At 37.7% G+C, this 18,424-nt stretch overlaps 1 protein-coding gene across 2 annotated transcripts in view; it reads right to left on the bottom strand.

The window, feature by feature from the left end:
* The window catches only part of COG5 (component of oligomeric golgi complex 5), a 178,887-nt gene that overhangs the window by 81,454 nt on the left and 79,009 nt on the right, over positions 1-18,424 (bottom strand). For both annotated transcript variants that reach the window (XM_072401650.1, XM_072401651.1), the window contains one exon: positions 11,946-12,076. In XM_072401650.1, the coding sequence (XP_072257751.1) occupies positions 11,946-12,076 (131 nt within the window). The remainder of the gene's footprint in view (positions 1-11,945; positions 12,077-18,424) is intronic.

Below are 18,424 nucleotides of genomic sequence, written 5' to 3'. Positions count from 1 at the left end.
CTGGACTAGGATAGATCAAATTTTTATTTCATCCCTCCTGCTCCCACAGGTTCTGGACTGTAGAATTACACTGATTTATTGGTCCGACCATGACGCAATGGTCTTAGCCCTCTCATCCCAGGACGACGGGTGGTCATTAAATGATTGTTTTTTAGGGGACCTGGAGGTGGGTGCCCTTGTGCAGCAACATCTACGTGACTATTTGTCCTGTAACTACATGCCTGAGATTGGGGCTGCAACACCAATAAGGTGCTCATCAGAGGCAAGTTAATTCAAATAGCCTCACAGAAAAAGAGACAAAGGATGCTTAAAGGTCACTGAGTTAGAGGCGAAGTATAGTTCCTTGGTTGACCAGATTAAGTTCTCCCTTTACGTGGCCCTTAAGAGACAACTGGAGGCAAGACATACTGAATTAGAGCTATGCCTAAATAACCCAGCTGAGAAACAACTCCCATGGGTTGGTAACAAATTTTATTCCAGGGGTAACAGAGCAAATACCCTGTTGACTAACAGACTGCGTCTACAGGCCAGACTACAAAAACCTTATAGTCTTAACATCCCCGGCTATGGTCCAACTAGCCATCCTTCCAAACTTTTAGATGAATTTCAGAAGTGCCTCCGCTCTGGAGGCCATCTCTGTGGAGGCCGCCATCTCTGTAGAGGAAGTACAAGGGGCTATACGAAATTTAAAACTGAACAAACGCCCAGCGGCTGACGGTTTCTTGACTACGTATTATAAGCAGTTTGGCAGTCTGTTAACACTGCATCTGCCTAGTTTGTTCAACCACCTTCTGCTGGGTGATCAGTTTGGCTCCGACACTCTTACAGCTAGCATTTGCATGCTGCCCAAGCCCAACACTGATCACACCACTTGGGCCAACTATAGGCCCATCTCCTTGTTGAACTTAGATGTAAAATATTTGGCTGCTATACTGGCCCGGCGCCTGAACTCTGGTATATTATCTTTTATTGGTAAAGATCAAGTAGGCTTTATGCCTCAGAGGCAGGCTGGTGATAATGTTCATCGCATAAGGCATCTAGGTAATCAAGGTCAGAAGTAAGGGGTACCTCCAATGCTGTTATCTCTGGACATAAGGAAAGCCTTCAATACTGTCTCTTGGGCCTATCTACAGCAACTCCTCCACAAATGGGGGTTTGGCCTTCATTTTTGCACTTGGGTTGGAGCCTTATATACTAACCCCAAGGCATTTGTACAGTACAGTGGATACCGCCGCTCAGATTACTTCCTGATACAGCAAAGCACCAGACAAGGCTGTCCCCTCTCGCCATTGGTTATTGCTCTGGCCATAGAGCCCCTAGCTATTTCGATCCATGAGTGTCCAGGTATTTGGGGCTTGGAGGTAGCAGGAAATCAGCGAAAACATTGCCTGTTTGCAGTTGATTTCATTCTTTTTATAACCTACCATGTAATATCGCTGCCTATCCTGTCCAAGACCCTTGATATTTTCTCGGGAGTATCTGGACTCACAGTTAACCATTATAAGTCTAAAGCCCTTAATATACAGTATCTCTGGCTGCCGCCTCAAGACCCTTGTTCAAACTATGTTCCCATACCAATAGGAAGACTGTAATCTCCCATACCTAGAAATCCAGTTGATGCATCACATGGGGAAATGTTAGCAGCAAATTATGCCAATATTCTAAGATCAGTTACCGCTATGCTGGAGACATAGAAAAAGTACCAAATCTCTTGGTTTGGTGGAATAGCTGCCCTCAAAATGACAGCTTTGCCGAAACTACTGTATTTATTCCGGGTGCTACTCTTTAATGTCCCACACTCTTTGCTCGGGGCCCTACAGGAAGTATTTCTCAAATTTTTATGGGGTAACAGTAGGCCCAGAGTGGCTAAGAGGATCTTGTATTAGCCAAAAACACAAGGGGGGTCTGGTGGTCCCCAATATTTGCAGCTACTACCAAGCAGCCCAACTAGCCTCTTTTACAGCCTATTACGCTGCTAGGTAAGTGCCTTTGTGGGTCTCTATAGAGGCGTCTTTGATCAACACCTATGGCAGTTGACCCTTTACTTTGGACTGACCCACGTTGGCGTAAACACATCAAAGACCCTATTATTAGGCACTCCTTTTTGGTGTGGGATTCTGGTAAGTATTCAGGAACCTGGATGTCCCCCTTCACGCCACTAGCAACTCTCAAACATAACCCCGACTTTTTACCAGGGTATGACAATCCTAAGCGTTTTGTGTGGTGGGTGGTGAAGGGATTCAGTAAAATTAAAGACCTGGTGAGGACTAATGGAATAGGATCCTTTGACTCTATTAGAGAAAAGCATGAAGCCAAATCCACCAAGTTTTTTCAATACTTACAATTAAAACACTACGCCCAGCAAGGGAACCCTGAACTGTCTGCCAGCAGGTTTTGATAGCTCACTCCTTATTATATGATGGGATGAGGGATGCATTTCCTCTTAGCCAGTGGGCACTTGGGAGAAATAAAGTCCCTCTGTACAGAGTTCGGTCCTTCCCCTACCTTCGCTTTCTTTCCCCTTTCTGTATGTCTCATCAGGTTGGCAATATTGTGTGCTAAGTGACTTTCACTGGGGCAAGATTAGATGTTCCATTGTTAGCGGGATTGCCTATTACTGGGTTCCATGTGGGGGCCCGTTTGTTCAAACATGCTATACTGAGCTTACAGATAATATGTGACTGATACCACCCCCTGATGTTGTTGTTGATGTTATGTATGCTATTTGTATGTGTCTTGTTTATTGTTCTTACTGAAAATTTATTAAAAAAATTATTGAAAAAAAAAAAAAAGAAAAGAAAAGCCATTGCATTTCAAAAGTATCAGATGGCTACTGCCACAAAAGAAAGAGTGAAACCAGGATTTACCACTGATGTAAGACCCTAATGGCAATCCATGAACATAATATTGACAAATCCTTACTAATCCTCTTATTGCATCCACTGGATGTCAAAATAATATTTGTATAATCCTATAGATTCCCCACACAGTCTGTGAGCACTGAGAATTTATGGTAACACTAGGAGGAGCTAGGCGCATTAATGATAAAAGGACATGAGATACTGGAATCAAATACAATCAAGCATCAAATAATGCACTCTAACATGAAAAGGTCTACACAGTGGCTAGATTTTAAGTGCATATTATACAACACAAAAGGCTGGTACAAAGAACTATGAAACCAGACTGTAAAATATAACTGGCAAGGTTTGGCTCTTCAGTATTCAATAATCAGACCTTTAAAGCCCTTTTACAATTTGGTGTCCTGGGATGACATTATGCTGATAGTATATGACATTACTTGCCCCTCTGTTGGATATCAATCCACTACCACAGTACATTTCTGTACGTACAGATTAGTAAGTAAGCTAAAGAATCAAGCTGCATCACAAAGAATTTATTAAAATTAAGAGTGTATTTTCATCAACTCTGCAAAAAAAAATAAAAATGGGCTATTAATAAAAATGTTTATTATTAGGAGTCTGTAAGCTCCTTCCTTGGTGTGCTGCCTTTTCCTAAATGGAATAATTCTAATTAAAAATCATGTTGTCCACCAATGGGCTTGTTATTCTGCCATGCCATATTCTTCAATGTAAACCGGACAAAAACCATAAAAAAAATACTTTTCCCACCGTTCTTGTGACCTAAAACCCATACAAATCAATTGAAAAAACAATCTGTTCGGGGAAAAATTATAAAAAGGGCAATAAGTGGATTGTAGAAGTGTGCAGATCTTTAAATGCATACTAGTAAGCAGATCTTGATTTCATCTGCCATCAATTAAAGAGCCTCTGATCAACCCCAAATAAAGTTCAGCTGTACTAGTTAGATTTTCCTGACATTATGTCAAAGGACCATGACTCAGTGAAGACATCAAAAAGAGGAGAAAATATGGGACAACAGTGACGATACAAACAACTGGATGTCCCTCCAAAAATCAATAAAAAGACAATGAAAAGACGCTATAAAAATCCCGTTTATGATTAATAATGATAATAATATTAATTGGAATATTAAGAAAAGGAAAGATTTATAGGTGCAAAGTGGTCAACGCTAAACGTGGAAATATTTATATTATATAAAATACAGTGTGAATCTGTATTAGCAAATACAGAGACACAGGCAGATAGAACCAAAACTGTCCATCTTGTTCCCACCAGAGCCATCCTAACTGGTCAGGAATACCAGTAAACATACAAATACATCTATACAAAAGCCATGACATTATTATTATTATTATTACACAGTATTTATATAGCGCCATCATATTACGGAGCACTGCACAAAGTCCATAGTCATGTCACTAGCTGTCCCTCATGTGTCTTTTTAATCCAGTCTAAGGTCATTTTTGGGGGTAGCCAATTAATAATAGTAATGTTTTTGGGATGTGGCAGGAAACCCGAGTACCCAGGGGAAACCCACACAAACACAGGGAGAACCTGCAAATTCCATGCAGATATTGCCCTGGCCGAGATTGGAGCCTGGGATCTAGTGCTGCAACGGCCAGAGCACTAACCTCTGAGCCACTGTGATGGACATCATAATAACAGCCAGGCAACTAGGATTTTTAGAAGTAGTCAGCAATAAGAATTCATGTATTTCTTGTATGACAGGTGTAGTTTGTATAGTAAGAAGACCCTATAGGATAGCAACGCAGAAAAGGTTTACTATTTATAGGTTTGTGAATTGTGGCTTTTTACATTAAAATTAAAACAAAGTTTATTGAACAAACATTGGGAGAAACAGAAGTAAAGGTATAAAAAGGAGTGTTCAGAATGTGATAGAGGAAACTGTTTTTTTTATGCTCTGCCATGAGTCACTGGTAAGTTAACAGATGGCAAGCAAAGAATAAGAAATAAGTAAACGGCCAAAATGTATTTACTGAAGCACAGGGACATTTGCTAAACCATGAAAGGTAAACCTAGAAAAAAAGAACTAAACCCCTTTTAATAGATCCACATAAAGGAAGCCCTAGGTAAAGTAGATTTCTAGCAATAAAATATAAGGCTTTAGTAAGAAAGTTTGTCTACACTTTAGTTTTCTACATCATAAAATCATCAGCTAAGATGACTAATATATGAAGGAGGGTGAGTTCAGAGTCTGTTGTGTGTTCTACCCAAAAAGTAAGATATGTCGTCACTTGATAGGTCTTTATCCTGTCTGGTTACATGCACAGCGAGATCGGCAAGTTTTTTTTCCAACCTTTGTCACCCAATCTCGCGCCTGGGTTGGGTGACATTGGATGAAGAACAGAAAGAAGAGACGAAGATTTTGGGACGGATGCTGGGATGACGCGGGACCCGATGCAGGACACCACCCGATGGATCGGACTGCCCTGCAGAATTAAAGGTAAGTGTTTTTTTTTTTTTTTTTTGCCGTTTCCAGTTTAGTTCCTCTTTAAAAATAAGAACAATTTTAAGGTGCAAAATGGTTAAAACTGATGGTGGAAATGATTGTATTATATAAAATACAGCATGCATTTGAATGACTTGTTCCAATGATTGGAAGGTTGGAAATTAAATCAATTAGGTCATATCCCCAGCTGCTCTCTAGACCCTAAGGCTGTTAATCGACATTGGTAAATGACGTACATTCAAATTATTAGGTGACAAAGAGGAAAAAAGACAAATGGATTTAACTGCAAATGAATACAATGTAACAAATACAAATTTACAGGAAAACTGTGCAACATGGTTAAATAAATAGTTAGCATTCAAACAGCACTGCCTTCCTGCTTTCACAGGACTAAATCAGTTGTTTTGCACTTATTTTGCTATGCTCTAGTCATGGACTTGATTCCCAGGACACAGAATAAATCTGCATTTGCAGAAATAGGGATCCAACTATGACTGTCCCTAAAACGTTATTTGCATTGAGTTTGTATAGTATGAGGTTTGCATGGGTTTCCTTTAAGTGTTCGGTTTTTTCCAGCATGCCAAAAATAGGTCAGTAGATTGACCTTTATTTACGCTGGCCTAATAGCATGTACATCTTCTACAAATTGACATTAGACTGTAAGCTCCTCTGGAGTAGGAGCTAAAATAAACTACAAAACAATATTATACCAATATTACCACATAAGCATGGAATTAAGGTATGTTGTACTTGGTCTATTTATAGTAATATTGGGGGAGATATTTTAAAATCTAACTAAGGTTTGCTCAGTCAGAATCCATCAAAGTAAAATCTTAAATACATTTACTTTAAATAAAAAAAAAAAAAAAAACCTAATAGAAATAACCTAAATACGTTAATCAAGCATCGCCTCAACTTCTCTCAGCTGGTAATAAAAAATACAGTACAAGCTGAGCTTGAAACACTGTTGATGTAGCTGCAGAGCAGTACAATCGAAAACAAAAATCAATTCTCTCAACAAGAGGCACCTCCAACTGCTGCCTGGGGACGCAGAGAGCAATGCGCTCCAACACAAGCTGAACTACATTGCTCGCTAGAACATCCCCATCCCCCTTCCCTACTGCAGGTTGCCTGTATTTCCAGCTGGTCTCTGTGAATTTGAACAGCGGTTGACATATTTAAAATGACTCGATTCTTAACATGAACACTATATATCTCAGAGCAGAAACATCCTTTTTACTTAATGCAGTGACCCTAGCATAACCTGGCTAAGTGTGCAGACAAATGGGAGCTCACTAAAATCTTGTCCCTGGAAGGATGTGGAAGTGTGGCTGACATATAAAAATAAATCCATCTTCAAAGGCATGCTTTTATATGGGTCCCACTTTCTGTGCATCAGCTCGTGTAAACAGGCAGATTTTACAGTTATACCCTGACACGTATTACATTTATACAAAACAAAACATGTTAAGCTTTATTGTACAATATATACATACACTGTGCTTCCTTTCCAATAATAACAAGCTCTCTCTGTGTAAAATAAAAAAAAAGCATCTCAGTTTTCAGACAGTTACATACAGTATTCAATTGTAAAACATGGACTGCAATAACAGGAAGTGTAAAAATCTACCAGTGGTGACTTATACATAAACCAGACAAAATTCCAGTTACTCTTTAATCAAGGTAGGAAATACAAAAAGGAAATGTCACAGCCTATATCTTACTGCTAGTAGGGAAACTTTAATGGATTTGTGTCCATTACATAAATTGATTGAAATCTGTTTTTTTTAACTATTTGTACAAAATATTTGCTTCCCTAAAGCTAACTAGTAGCTTTGCTTTGGCCTATAGAAGTCAAATAGTGTATTTATTTGAAATGTAAATGTTGTGCAAGTGATGACCATATTTCTTGTCTGGGGTAGCAAAAACATTTAAACTGAACCTCTGCCCTCACCAAAACCACAGCTCCTTTCCCTTTATTTTCACTGGAACCTAACACTTTCAGTCTAAAAAAACTGCATGTACTGTAAGTTGGTAGAAACTGACCGAGCCTAAAATTCAGAGTATATCCTGTTTAAGATATTTTAGGCCTTGATAGGCAAGTGCAAAATTTAATCTCTATAGTCTATACCTGTGTTCTTTTGTATAGCTTATGGCAGGGGTTGCCAACCGGTGGTCCACAAGAAAAATTTGGTGGTCCGATGCACCCCATCCAGAGACGCGGACCATGCCCCCCATATGGACACAACACGCCCACTCTCCCACCGCAGACTCAGACCTGCGATGGGAGAGTGGGCGGGTTCTGGTATCATGACGTCACTATGGGGGAAGTTCATGTATGGCACGATTGGAAGGGTTCCCAGGAGAATTGGAGTTTGGAGGGTCTCTTACCCGAGAATGAACATGGCAGCATGGATTTTGTTTGCAATGTTGTACATGAACAAACCACAGTATCTTTGGACCAATGTTTCTATGGACAGAGGAGACAAAGTAGAGATGTTTGGCCATAATGTACAGTAACATGTTGGGCAAAAACCAAACATAGCATACAGCAAAACCCCTTATAGCAACTGATAAGTATGGTGGTGGAGGGGTGATGATTTGGACTTGTTTTGCAGCCACAGGATCTGGGCATCTTGCGGTCTTTCAGCAAATAATGAACTCCTCTGGATACCGAAGTATTCTAGGGTATTCTAATGAGGCCATCTGTGGGTTAAAGTTTGGCTGAAATTTGATTGTGTAACTGGACAATGATCCCAAGGAGCCCACTTAAGGTCCTGTAAAACTGATCAAAATGCTGTGGCAGGACCTTTGGAGAATTGTGTGGATACAAATGCTACCCAACCTCATGAACTGAAACAACGTTGTCAAGAGTGGCCAAAAATTCCTCCACAGTGGCGTAAGATCCTGATAAAGTCATACAGAAAATGATTCTTTTTACTTATTTGTTATTACAAAAAAAAATATTTTCAACTGTTTAAGTTCACTAATATGTATGAATTACTATAATACAATCACACATCATGAATATAAACAACTAAGCAGTGGGGATGACTATGATAAGCATGTACGATTCTGACAAACAAATCTTAAGATTTGCAAGTTAACGTTGAGCAAAAAAAAAAAACAAAAAAAAGAAGATACCTAATTTTACAAATAGGCAATCCTTTTAAATACTTTACTGATTAATGTAAAACAGAATATGAGTCACTAAGATGACTAAATATGAAGTGTCCTTTGTTTTTACTTTAATAAATGTCATAACATATGGTTTGAAAAGTACACTTGTAGATGAAGAAAGTAATAATAAAAGAATAAAGCAGTTTTATCTGCTTTATACTACGAGTCCCTTGAGCAAAAAGACACCAATAGTCTTTTTTTTTTTGCTATCTGTAAGAGTGACATTCCTCTATAGGCCAGCAATATAAAAGGCATTCTTCCCACAGACCACAATGTACTGTGAGTTGTGGATATAGTATCCATAGCAGGGGTTTCTTTAGGACCTGAAACTTATTTTAAAGGTTCCCCTAAGGTAGAAAGGTCGAGAAAGGCTGGTATTAGGTATTGGGACATGCAAAAATACTTTAAAAGCCTGTTTGTAATAAAAAAATAACACAGAGACGAACCTAATTTACAAATTCCAATTTGAATAACTTATCATTTAGCATTGATTCTTTGTACCAACTAATGCACCGGAGAAAAGTGGTGTAGCCAAAATCAAGTCCCTTGCCTTTTCCTTTTATCCTCGCTTTTCACCAAGAAAATTCTGAGCAGATTAATCTAGAAGTTTATCCTTAAAGCATACCTAAACTCAGAATTTTCATTTTACATTAAAGAGTAGACAACCCTTTTATGCAAGGTAAAAATTCTAATTGTTAATTTTTTTTTTTTTTTTTTTTTTAAGTGCAACACTCTTTACAAAAAAGGGGGGGGGTGCAGCACCTAGGCGACCGAGAATTAATTGGAGCGCAATGCCTGCCGGGATTCCAATGTCACACATCCCGGGAGGCTCTTGGGTGCTTGCGCTTGTGTTGAGTGATCTAGAAAGATGAACCCAGGTGAAGAGGAGAAAATGGTAGCGTCTGGGACGCCGGCCCGAAGACAGATACCGGGACAATGCGTGACTCGATGGAAGAAACCCCTGGACTGATTGACTGCTCTGAGGGATTGAGGGTAAGTGTATTTTTTTTTTTTTTTGTTTTGGGCACTTTTGAATTCACTTCTTTATTTAGGTTGCTACCAATGTCTTCTGGTCCACATACTTGCATAACTGTGCACTGTACGATAGTATCCAGAAAATAAGGGAAAGCACACTTTTATGGTAGATTCATATATGTTTACTCTATTGTAGTTGCAAAGCCAAGCGTATTTTCACAATCACTCTTGCACAGTGCTTTAGGAGCAGCAAAACCTAGGGTGACATATAAAGAAAATAGTGAATATTAGTTTCTTAGGCCCTACTTAAAGCTTTGGAATAGCAGTGAGATCCAGAAAGTTACCGAAGTCACTATTGAAACAAAATACAGTTCCGACAAACTGACTGCATGTATCATATGTGCCAACACCCTTAGCTGTCCACGTAGACTGCACGTAAGCTCATTTTTAATGTTAAAAAACAAAAACAAATTAGCAATACTGTCATACTCTGCTGAAACATACATAAAGTGTAACAGTGTAAAGTGTAAAGTGTACTTGAAAAAAATATTTAAAAAAAAAAAGTTCTATGTCTAAGGTGGTACTGAAAGAAACTGCTTAGGAGTCAGTTCAGGTACAAAAGGTTATGAACCTGACATAATTGAAAGCATTAGCAGAATTATTACATTTATTGGATGGTCAGTGGTAATAGCTCATATTCTATGCCATTGGGCAAACAAAAAAGATCTGGATACAAAAAATTTTGGATACACTTTCATCAGTGAAGCTGGGTGACATACATACATACATACATAACAGGGCATGCATATATTTTACTACCAAGCTGTTGTTTTTAGATTAGGATGAAAGTTGGTACCATCAGATTTGTACTGTTTTAGTTGTCTTTGGAAAGATTGCAACCACTTAAAGCGTACCTATACTCACAAAATCAACTTTGGCTTATGGATAACATAAGACAAAGTTATAATCATCTGAATACTTTTTTTTCAGCTTGCTTTTACCTTAAAACATTAAAAACGGGTTCTGGCCACACCCCCAGGTCTCTCCATCGCCTAGGCAGTGAGGTGCAATCTGGGAAATGCCATCCTTGGTGGGAGTGTTTCTAATCCATTCCCACTGCCCTAATTATGCAGATGTGGCTGGGACTCCCATGTCATTTGAGTGCAACTGCTCCATCTGCAGCTGCTTCCTGCTTGTTCTCAGCCTGCAGTTCTGCATGAAGTGAGGGAGGGAAGGGGAGTGGGAGGAGGAGAAAGTCAGGAGAGGAAAAAAAAACGTGAACTTGCCAGTCACAAGCTGGCCACTTCTAAACATTTCAGAAATAATTATATATTGCATGTACAACTGCAAGTAAGTAAGAATAGATTAATATTTGAAAGACTAGTTTTTGAGCATAGTTCCTCTTTAAGGATATATTTATATATGTTTTTACCCAAGATTTACATCATTTTCCAACTGGATTAATTGAGAAAAATATGTGAATCCTGAGTAAATGTTGTGTGAAACTTGCATATACAGAACCCTATACACACAACTGATCCAGAGGAGGGCACAAAAGAAACTCCAACATACCCTCTGGATCGGACATTCAATTTATTAAAATTCTTCAGTGTTTTTACCTAAAAATAATAATAAACTGTATTTTGTGCATTTAGGAATGAATCCAGCTTAAAAAATGTGAGCCGGTAAGAACTAGTTCCCAAGGTAATTTATTGCACATCCCATAATTCTTACTTTGAAGAAGCCTTTCACATACAGAAATTAAACCTCATTTTCATTTGAACAAAAAAGTGCACCTCTTTTACTTTGCAGTTACCTTGTGAATTACGTAGCACCAATAAATGGAGCATTTGTTTATGTATACAAGAAAGAATAAATTCAGTTGGCCAATGTTTCTCCATAGATGAAGGCCCTATTGGTTTTCCTATTGGTTGAGTTGTCTTAGTCTTCACTCTCTCATCCTTGATGATGTACCCCCTACCCCAAAAAATATATGATGCAAGGAAGTTTTAGCCCCCAAGTGAATATTTTTACATTAATCAACAATAAACCACATTTGACACATATTTGCCCAATTAAACAGTGCATTTAGGTCTAATAAGAGATACCGATTGGAGACTTCTTAACAGTTACATAGCTTGGTTTCATCTACAAAGACAGAAATGGTCATTTTAATCCCCAACCTCTTTAATATTTATAAATAAAAGGAAAAAAAAATCAATGTTACCCTGCCAACATTTCAATGTATGCTGACAGGATGTACTGCAATTGGATTTCTTTATTATGTGTCCCAATGTCTCATGTTGTGCAGAGACAATTGTAAAGAAGGTCACATGTTCTTCCATACCTGTAATGTACTTACATGGTATACTGGAAAATGAGAGGAGTGTGATGTGCATAAAGAACCGTAAAAACAGGAAAAAAAGAAAGTTTACCTGGGTCTCAACCCCCTGCTCCAGCAAACGTTTAGCTTGGTTTTCTACTTCCAGACGAGCTCTACCAATGAACAGCAAATCATTTTCGATAACTTCTATTCCAGAGAGATCCATACCTTGCGAAAGATAATCTACAAAACATAATAAATGTGTTACAATAGCAAATATTTGTTAACAAAAACAATAAAAGAACTTATTAAAATCTTGTTGCTACACAGTTGACACCCCTATTTTTCTTTGCAGCTTCTGGGGTCATCTCCCAACCCTGTTCAATGGACAGTGAATCAGTATGACCACTTCTATGCAATATGCAAGTAGGTGACCCAGGAAATACCCATTTATGCAGTATGGCAGTGGTGGATAAAAAGAGTTACAAATCAATTGTCTTAGTACAGTATTAGAGTATTCAGCCATATGGGTGGATTTCTGCTTTAACAATCTATTGTTTGAAAGGAAGCTGAGTGGCTATAGACATAGACGAGAAGGCCTAGTATAAATTTACAGTTCTACAATGAGGATGACCTGACTGAATATGCAGCAACTATTAAATCATTATTACCATATGAGCTCACAATACATAGATCATACGTACTTTGCATGCATCAACAATACAGAGCAGTTAAGATCTCTAAACCAAATTGAAAATCTAATAAAAGCATGGCATTTGTATTTAACAAATTACTTGGAATTAATATCCATGTTATTTTAATAACCACAATAAATATCATTATAGTCATTATAATGTGGTATACCATGAAGTCATGTTTAAGTCACGGTTGTGTCTGATAATAAAAGAAAAAGAGATCACAGTTTGATTCAAAAGAAAAAAGAGTGTATTAGAGGGGAATACAACGAAAATATTCTCCTGCTATTCACAGGAGATGGCTTCAACTAGCTTTACAATAAGCAAGCTTTTACACTGAATACATCAAGAAACCCAAACATTGTATGATGACATCCAAAACCAAATTTCATATTTTCTGCTAAGAGATAGCAATGTAGCCTTTTTATTTCTTAAGACATGTAAGATTCAACTTAAAGGGGTTGGTGTGGAACGTGATAAAACAACCACTTTACGAAGCTGCTCTTCTATGATGCATTTGTTACAAAATCAATAAATCAGACAAAAAAACAACATAAATATTTATAAAAACACCTTATTATAACAGTAAAATAAGAAGTTTTCAGGTGTTAAAAAACAATACTTTCTCAACAGTGTAAAGCTACGTACACACGTCAAATTTTTCTCGCCCGATAATCGGCTTCGGCCGGATATTGGGCGAGAATCTTGCGTGTGTACAGCTCGCGTCGTTCATCGTGAACGACGAGCGATCCTAATGCAAGGGAAGGGGGAGAGCATGCAGCAGGGTGCCGCTCCATCCCTCTCCCCCTCCCCTCTCCATAGAGCAGAACAGTGCTGTATGTACAGCACTCGTTCATACATCGTGCAGTTCTTATTGTTGGAAAGGATCGTTAAAGATCCTTTCCAACGACAAGAATTGCACGTGTGTATGCGGCTTAAGATGCAAATCTGGTTGAAAAAGAAACAGTAAAGCGAAACACAGTAAATACACAAATTAATAACAAAGTCATGATATGGTCACATGCCCTTAGCTCAGTGTAGCTACAAATGAATTTCCATCCAAGTGTGAACACCATAGTTAAAGTAAGAGGTGGCTAAGAGATGGATTAGTGATGGAACAACTTTCTGTGACTAGTCACTTGTGAAGCAGCATAGCAACTGATGCAGGGTACGTCTGATGTTGCACAAAAAGATTGTGAGCAGTGGGCAAGTCAAAAGGGTCCCAAATGAAAATAATAAATAAGCATTAAATATAGTTCTTTGTATCATTTGTAATACAGAGAGCTGGGTGGAAAGACTTCTAAATTACCAGAAGGCTAAAAAGGTTTCCTTAACACTAAGGAACACTGGTTGGTAAATACATAACTAAGCTTATTTTATAGTAAATGAATGCCTGCAGGTACCATAAAGATGTGTAAAGTGGTGCAAAAGCAATGCACCAGACAAAGTATTTGGAATTTGCACAATGAGAATCATGCTTGAGGTCATCGACCTTTCAACTTGACATCAGCTTTACAAATTCTCCTATTTAAGCAATTAGAGGAGGCAGCAAGTATATTTAATACTGCATACTAAGGACGGAATAGGCTTAAAATTAAACTGCATAAATTCACAGGACTGGATAAGCAAAACTGCAAATCTTTTGACACATAGGACACCTGCACTTTATATGTGTCATCTGAGTATCAAATGGTTTGCTTGTGTTATGTTCACCAGAACAGAAATGGGCAACCTGTAAACAGCATAGACCTATGGCAAAAATGAACAGAACTGATCTGATGGTAGCACAGATACCTAGCAGGCATTTGCGGTCCGCAATTCACACATGTTCTGGAGCTTCATACATGAAGAGTTTTGCTTTTCTATTGGGATACATCAGGGCCTTTCAGGAAAATGTTTTTTTTTCCAACACCTTTAATAGTAGGTGTCTGATTAACCATCCTTCTACAAAATACTTACCTAGTAGCAGCTTTCCTTTATTCAACATGGTACAGTAGTAATTATTATTGATATTTAATTTCAACATCTTGATACTGGGCCTACACCTATGCAAAGGTTTAGTGTCAAATTGTTGTATGATAATGCTTAACTTGGTCAGACATGACAATTACTTTTGTTTATAGATACTTTTTAGCAGTTTTTTGTTAATTTTTATTTCTTTTTTATTCTGTTCCATAAGCCAGTGTTAACAGCAGAGCTTGAAATATCAAATGACAAAACAACTTCAGGATGTCTTTTAGCTTCACATTTACAGATGAAAGGAGTCCTGAAAATCCCTTGTGATACACTGAATTCTGTCAAAGAGGTTTATGTCTCTATCTGTCTGTTATATAAGGGTATTTCTTATTCCCCTGGCAGATACCTTGCAAGCTAAGCACCAGAAAATGCAACTGAGGAAGCTGGTACATTAGGCTGCTGTAAAGAAAAAAAAGGTTTGTGTGCAGATTCATCATTAAGATAAAAGAATGATCTGCTGAGCAAACTGAAGCCAGCTAAAATGTTAAAGCCCAAAACTGTCCAATTTTCTTCCTTCAAGTTGTCAATAGAGTGAAAATGAAGAACGTTGGTCGAGTTTGATCAAACAACTAGAATTCTACCACCATGGAAATACATGACACTTCCAGGGTCTAGTTCCTTAAAGCAAAACAATGGCTCTTTTGGCTGCTTGTCCCATTGAAAAGATGTTCATAGCAATTGTCTACTATACTAAATACTACACATTGCACATTTAACAACCGAGAAAGATCCTACAGGACTAAAGCACAAGTACATGTCTTAAACAGAGTGAGGAGATGTTAATGTAAAGGGTAAATACATTCGGCTCTGCATACTTTTTTTTTGCTATACTTGAAATGATCCCACCATTAGTTGAACTATTAATTGCACATGTGAAAACTGTAAATACCCTAATGCTAAAGGTACAGGCCACATTTGGCACACAGTAGGTGTACATTTGGATCCATTGCTTGCACACACTTCAAACTGAAAAAATTTGGTCAATACAAGAGCAATGAGTATTTGTACATGAGCCCTTGACGCCCTGCGTACATTTCTTGCAGATACACTCAGTAATAAAATGTGAAACGTTGCTTTTGTCCCAAAGCTTCCGATAGTAAAGACTTGTTACTAATGCCCACCTTGTGCAGGGTGACTGGTTTTGTCTCCTTCCTCCTATGATGTTCTGCAAGCACCCTGTAGTGGGTGGAACTGATGGATCCCAACCACCTTTCCGTGCAGGCTTTGTCCAGCACAACAATGAGGTTACTCCTACTTTTACAAATAAAATGAGTTTACAGAAACATTTAGTGTATACAAAGTGGATTCATATTCTGGTAATATATTAATAATTCTGAGTAATATATTTTAATGAACATTTTTGTGCCTGGAAGTTCAGTTTAAGGTCAATAGCTAATCTTTGTTATGGATATATAGTATAACAAATTTATCAAAACCATTCAAAAGAACTGAAAAAATTAGGTGTAATTTCAAGAATATAATCAAGCAAAAGTTAATATATTCATGGTTCCTTATTCCCAAACTGTGATTTGATAGCAATACAACTCTTTATTAAATGCTCTCAAACAGATATTTTAGTCTATAATGTCAGTATGGAAAGAGGCTGTATAAAAGGAATATTTCTACAAACACAATGACCCTCTTTCTAAAGGTAAGACCACTTAGAATGAGCACTTACAGCAAGTGTTTCTCAAGATAACTAATGAGGTGGTATAAATCCTAGCAATTTCTGAAAAATACCAAGCAGCGGTATTGTGCTTTCACTTCCACAGCTCTTTCAATATGGGAAACAGTTAGGGTATATTCAAGATGTTTTACTAAAAATACAACGTAAATAGGCTGAATTACTGCAAAGTCCTGCTGGTCCCCGTAAGTCCCTCTTTTAATTATACATCCTAATGAACAAAAAGCACCAATCAGGACAGAGTACCCAGTCATCATATTGTATTCTTTGAATAAAACATCTTTTTACTCTGTAATAACATTTAAATTAACCCTCTGTTCAAGTTAAAATATGGGTTGCTATCAGTCAGCAAGCACTATAATTTTGCTTTATTTTAACAATCACGATCCAGGAGGTACCTTATTAAACACTGACTTTATGGAAGTTGATAAAAAATTATCTTCCCACCCACATGGACACTGCGAAAGCCTGGCATTTGAAAAATGTGCTGTATTATCCACCTACAGGAACGGAGTACTTGGGCCTTAGTAGTGTCTTAGGCTCACTACACATTAAGAGATTGACTGCTAATCTTGCAATTAATCAACTGATCCAATTGCAAATCGATATGATCGAAAACCACAAAACAACACTATATACACTATATATATATATATATATATACAATACATACAATATATACACTATATATTTGAATGAGCTTCAGCCCTTTCAATCATTTTTCCTGGAAATTTGAATCTAATTCGTTTGATAGCTCAAACTCATTTGATAGCTCAAAAATATCAAGTTGTATCATATATATGTTGTTCACCAACATATATGATTTACCCACAACTGACTGGACTGGACTGGACTGGACTGGACCCCCCCCAGGCCCTTTTGTTATATAGCGGTGTTCTGAACTGCAAACACATGAAACACATCATATGGTTTACTGTCTTTTACTGTTCACGTTTAGGTAAAACTACGTACCTTAGAAAGTGAGGATGTCTGCAAAATGTCAATTACTTGTGGGTATAACTAAACGGAAGCGGTGACTGAACCCTCCCATATAGCAGTGCACAGCAGGATCAAAAACCAGCAAGGCAATGCTACACAGAAAGCAGAAGGATTTATATGCAGGTAGTCCCCGGGTTAATGACATCCAACATACAGAGGACTCCTAGATACGAACAGGGCTTCCCTTTTAGTTTGTGTGCAGGACAAAGGCTTGGAGGGGAGGGGTTTGCATGACTTGCAGAAGAAATCTTTTGCTAAACCCAGCTGAGACTGAGCTCTTCTGCAAGCTCTTGTACCTCTTTAATGACCAAGACAATCTCTGCAGTTGAATCTTTTTACATATCAAAGCACAGCTTGCTACAGAAGTTAATGAATGTCTAGGTCTCAAAGTTTTTTTTTTTTTAGGACATATGTCCTAATTGCATTCATTAAAATAATGTACACGTTCCGACTTCCATACAAATTCAACTTAAGAACAAACCTACAGTCCCTATCTAATATGTAACCCGGGGACTACCTGTATATATGTATACATGTATGTATATATATATATATATATATATATATATATATATGTGTGTGTGTGTGTGTGTGTGTGTGTGTGTGTGTGTGTGTGTGTGTATGTATATATAAATATAATTTTAATATTTTATTATATTTAATATATTACAGTCAAGCAGACCTGGCCGGTAGCCTTGCACATGGACATTTACCACTGGGCAGCCAACCTAAAAGGAAACAGAGCCTACATTGTTAGCTTATATAGATTAAGCTACTCCATAGGTTACTAATAGCCATGTAAAATGAAATCTTGGATATGAATTTAATGAATTGTTTAAATGGTTCTATGTACCAAGCAGCTATTAGTAATTTTTATTGATCGAGCACATCAGTTCTGAACAAATTATATGACCTAGAATAAAATGTTTGTTCTCTACCTGTAACAGTCAAAGCAGGTCTGAACTTGAATAACTAGAATGTTTTTTGGACTGTTCTTCCTGCAGACAATGTACAGTCTTTTATATAGTGTTTGTTTAAAAAGATCCACTGTAGCTATTGCATGCTATTAGGTGGTGGATTTGTATTAGCACTTTCTCTGCAATGCTTACATAAAATATGTGAACTTACAGCTTTATTAACATCACTCGTGGGCACAAAAAGTATCTGTGGTAAGGCATCACATGATTCTCCCATATA

The sequence above is a fragment of the Pyxicephalus adspersus genome, chromosome 2 (assembly GCF_032062135.1).
Source record: "Pyxicephalus adspersus chromosome 2, UCB_Pads_2.0, whole genome shotgun sequence".
NCBI classification, from domain to species: Eukaryota; Metazoa; Chordata; class Amphibia; order Anura; family Pyxicephalidae; genus Pyxicephalus; species Pyxicephalus adspersus.
Note: the sequence above shows the minus strand (reverse complement) of the source record. Positions and strands in the feature narration are given on the sequence as shown.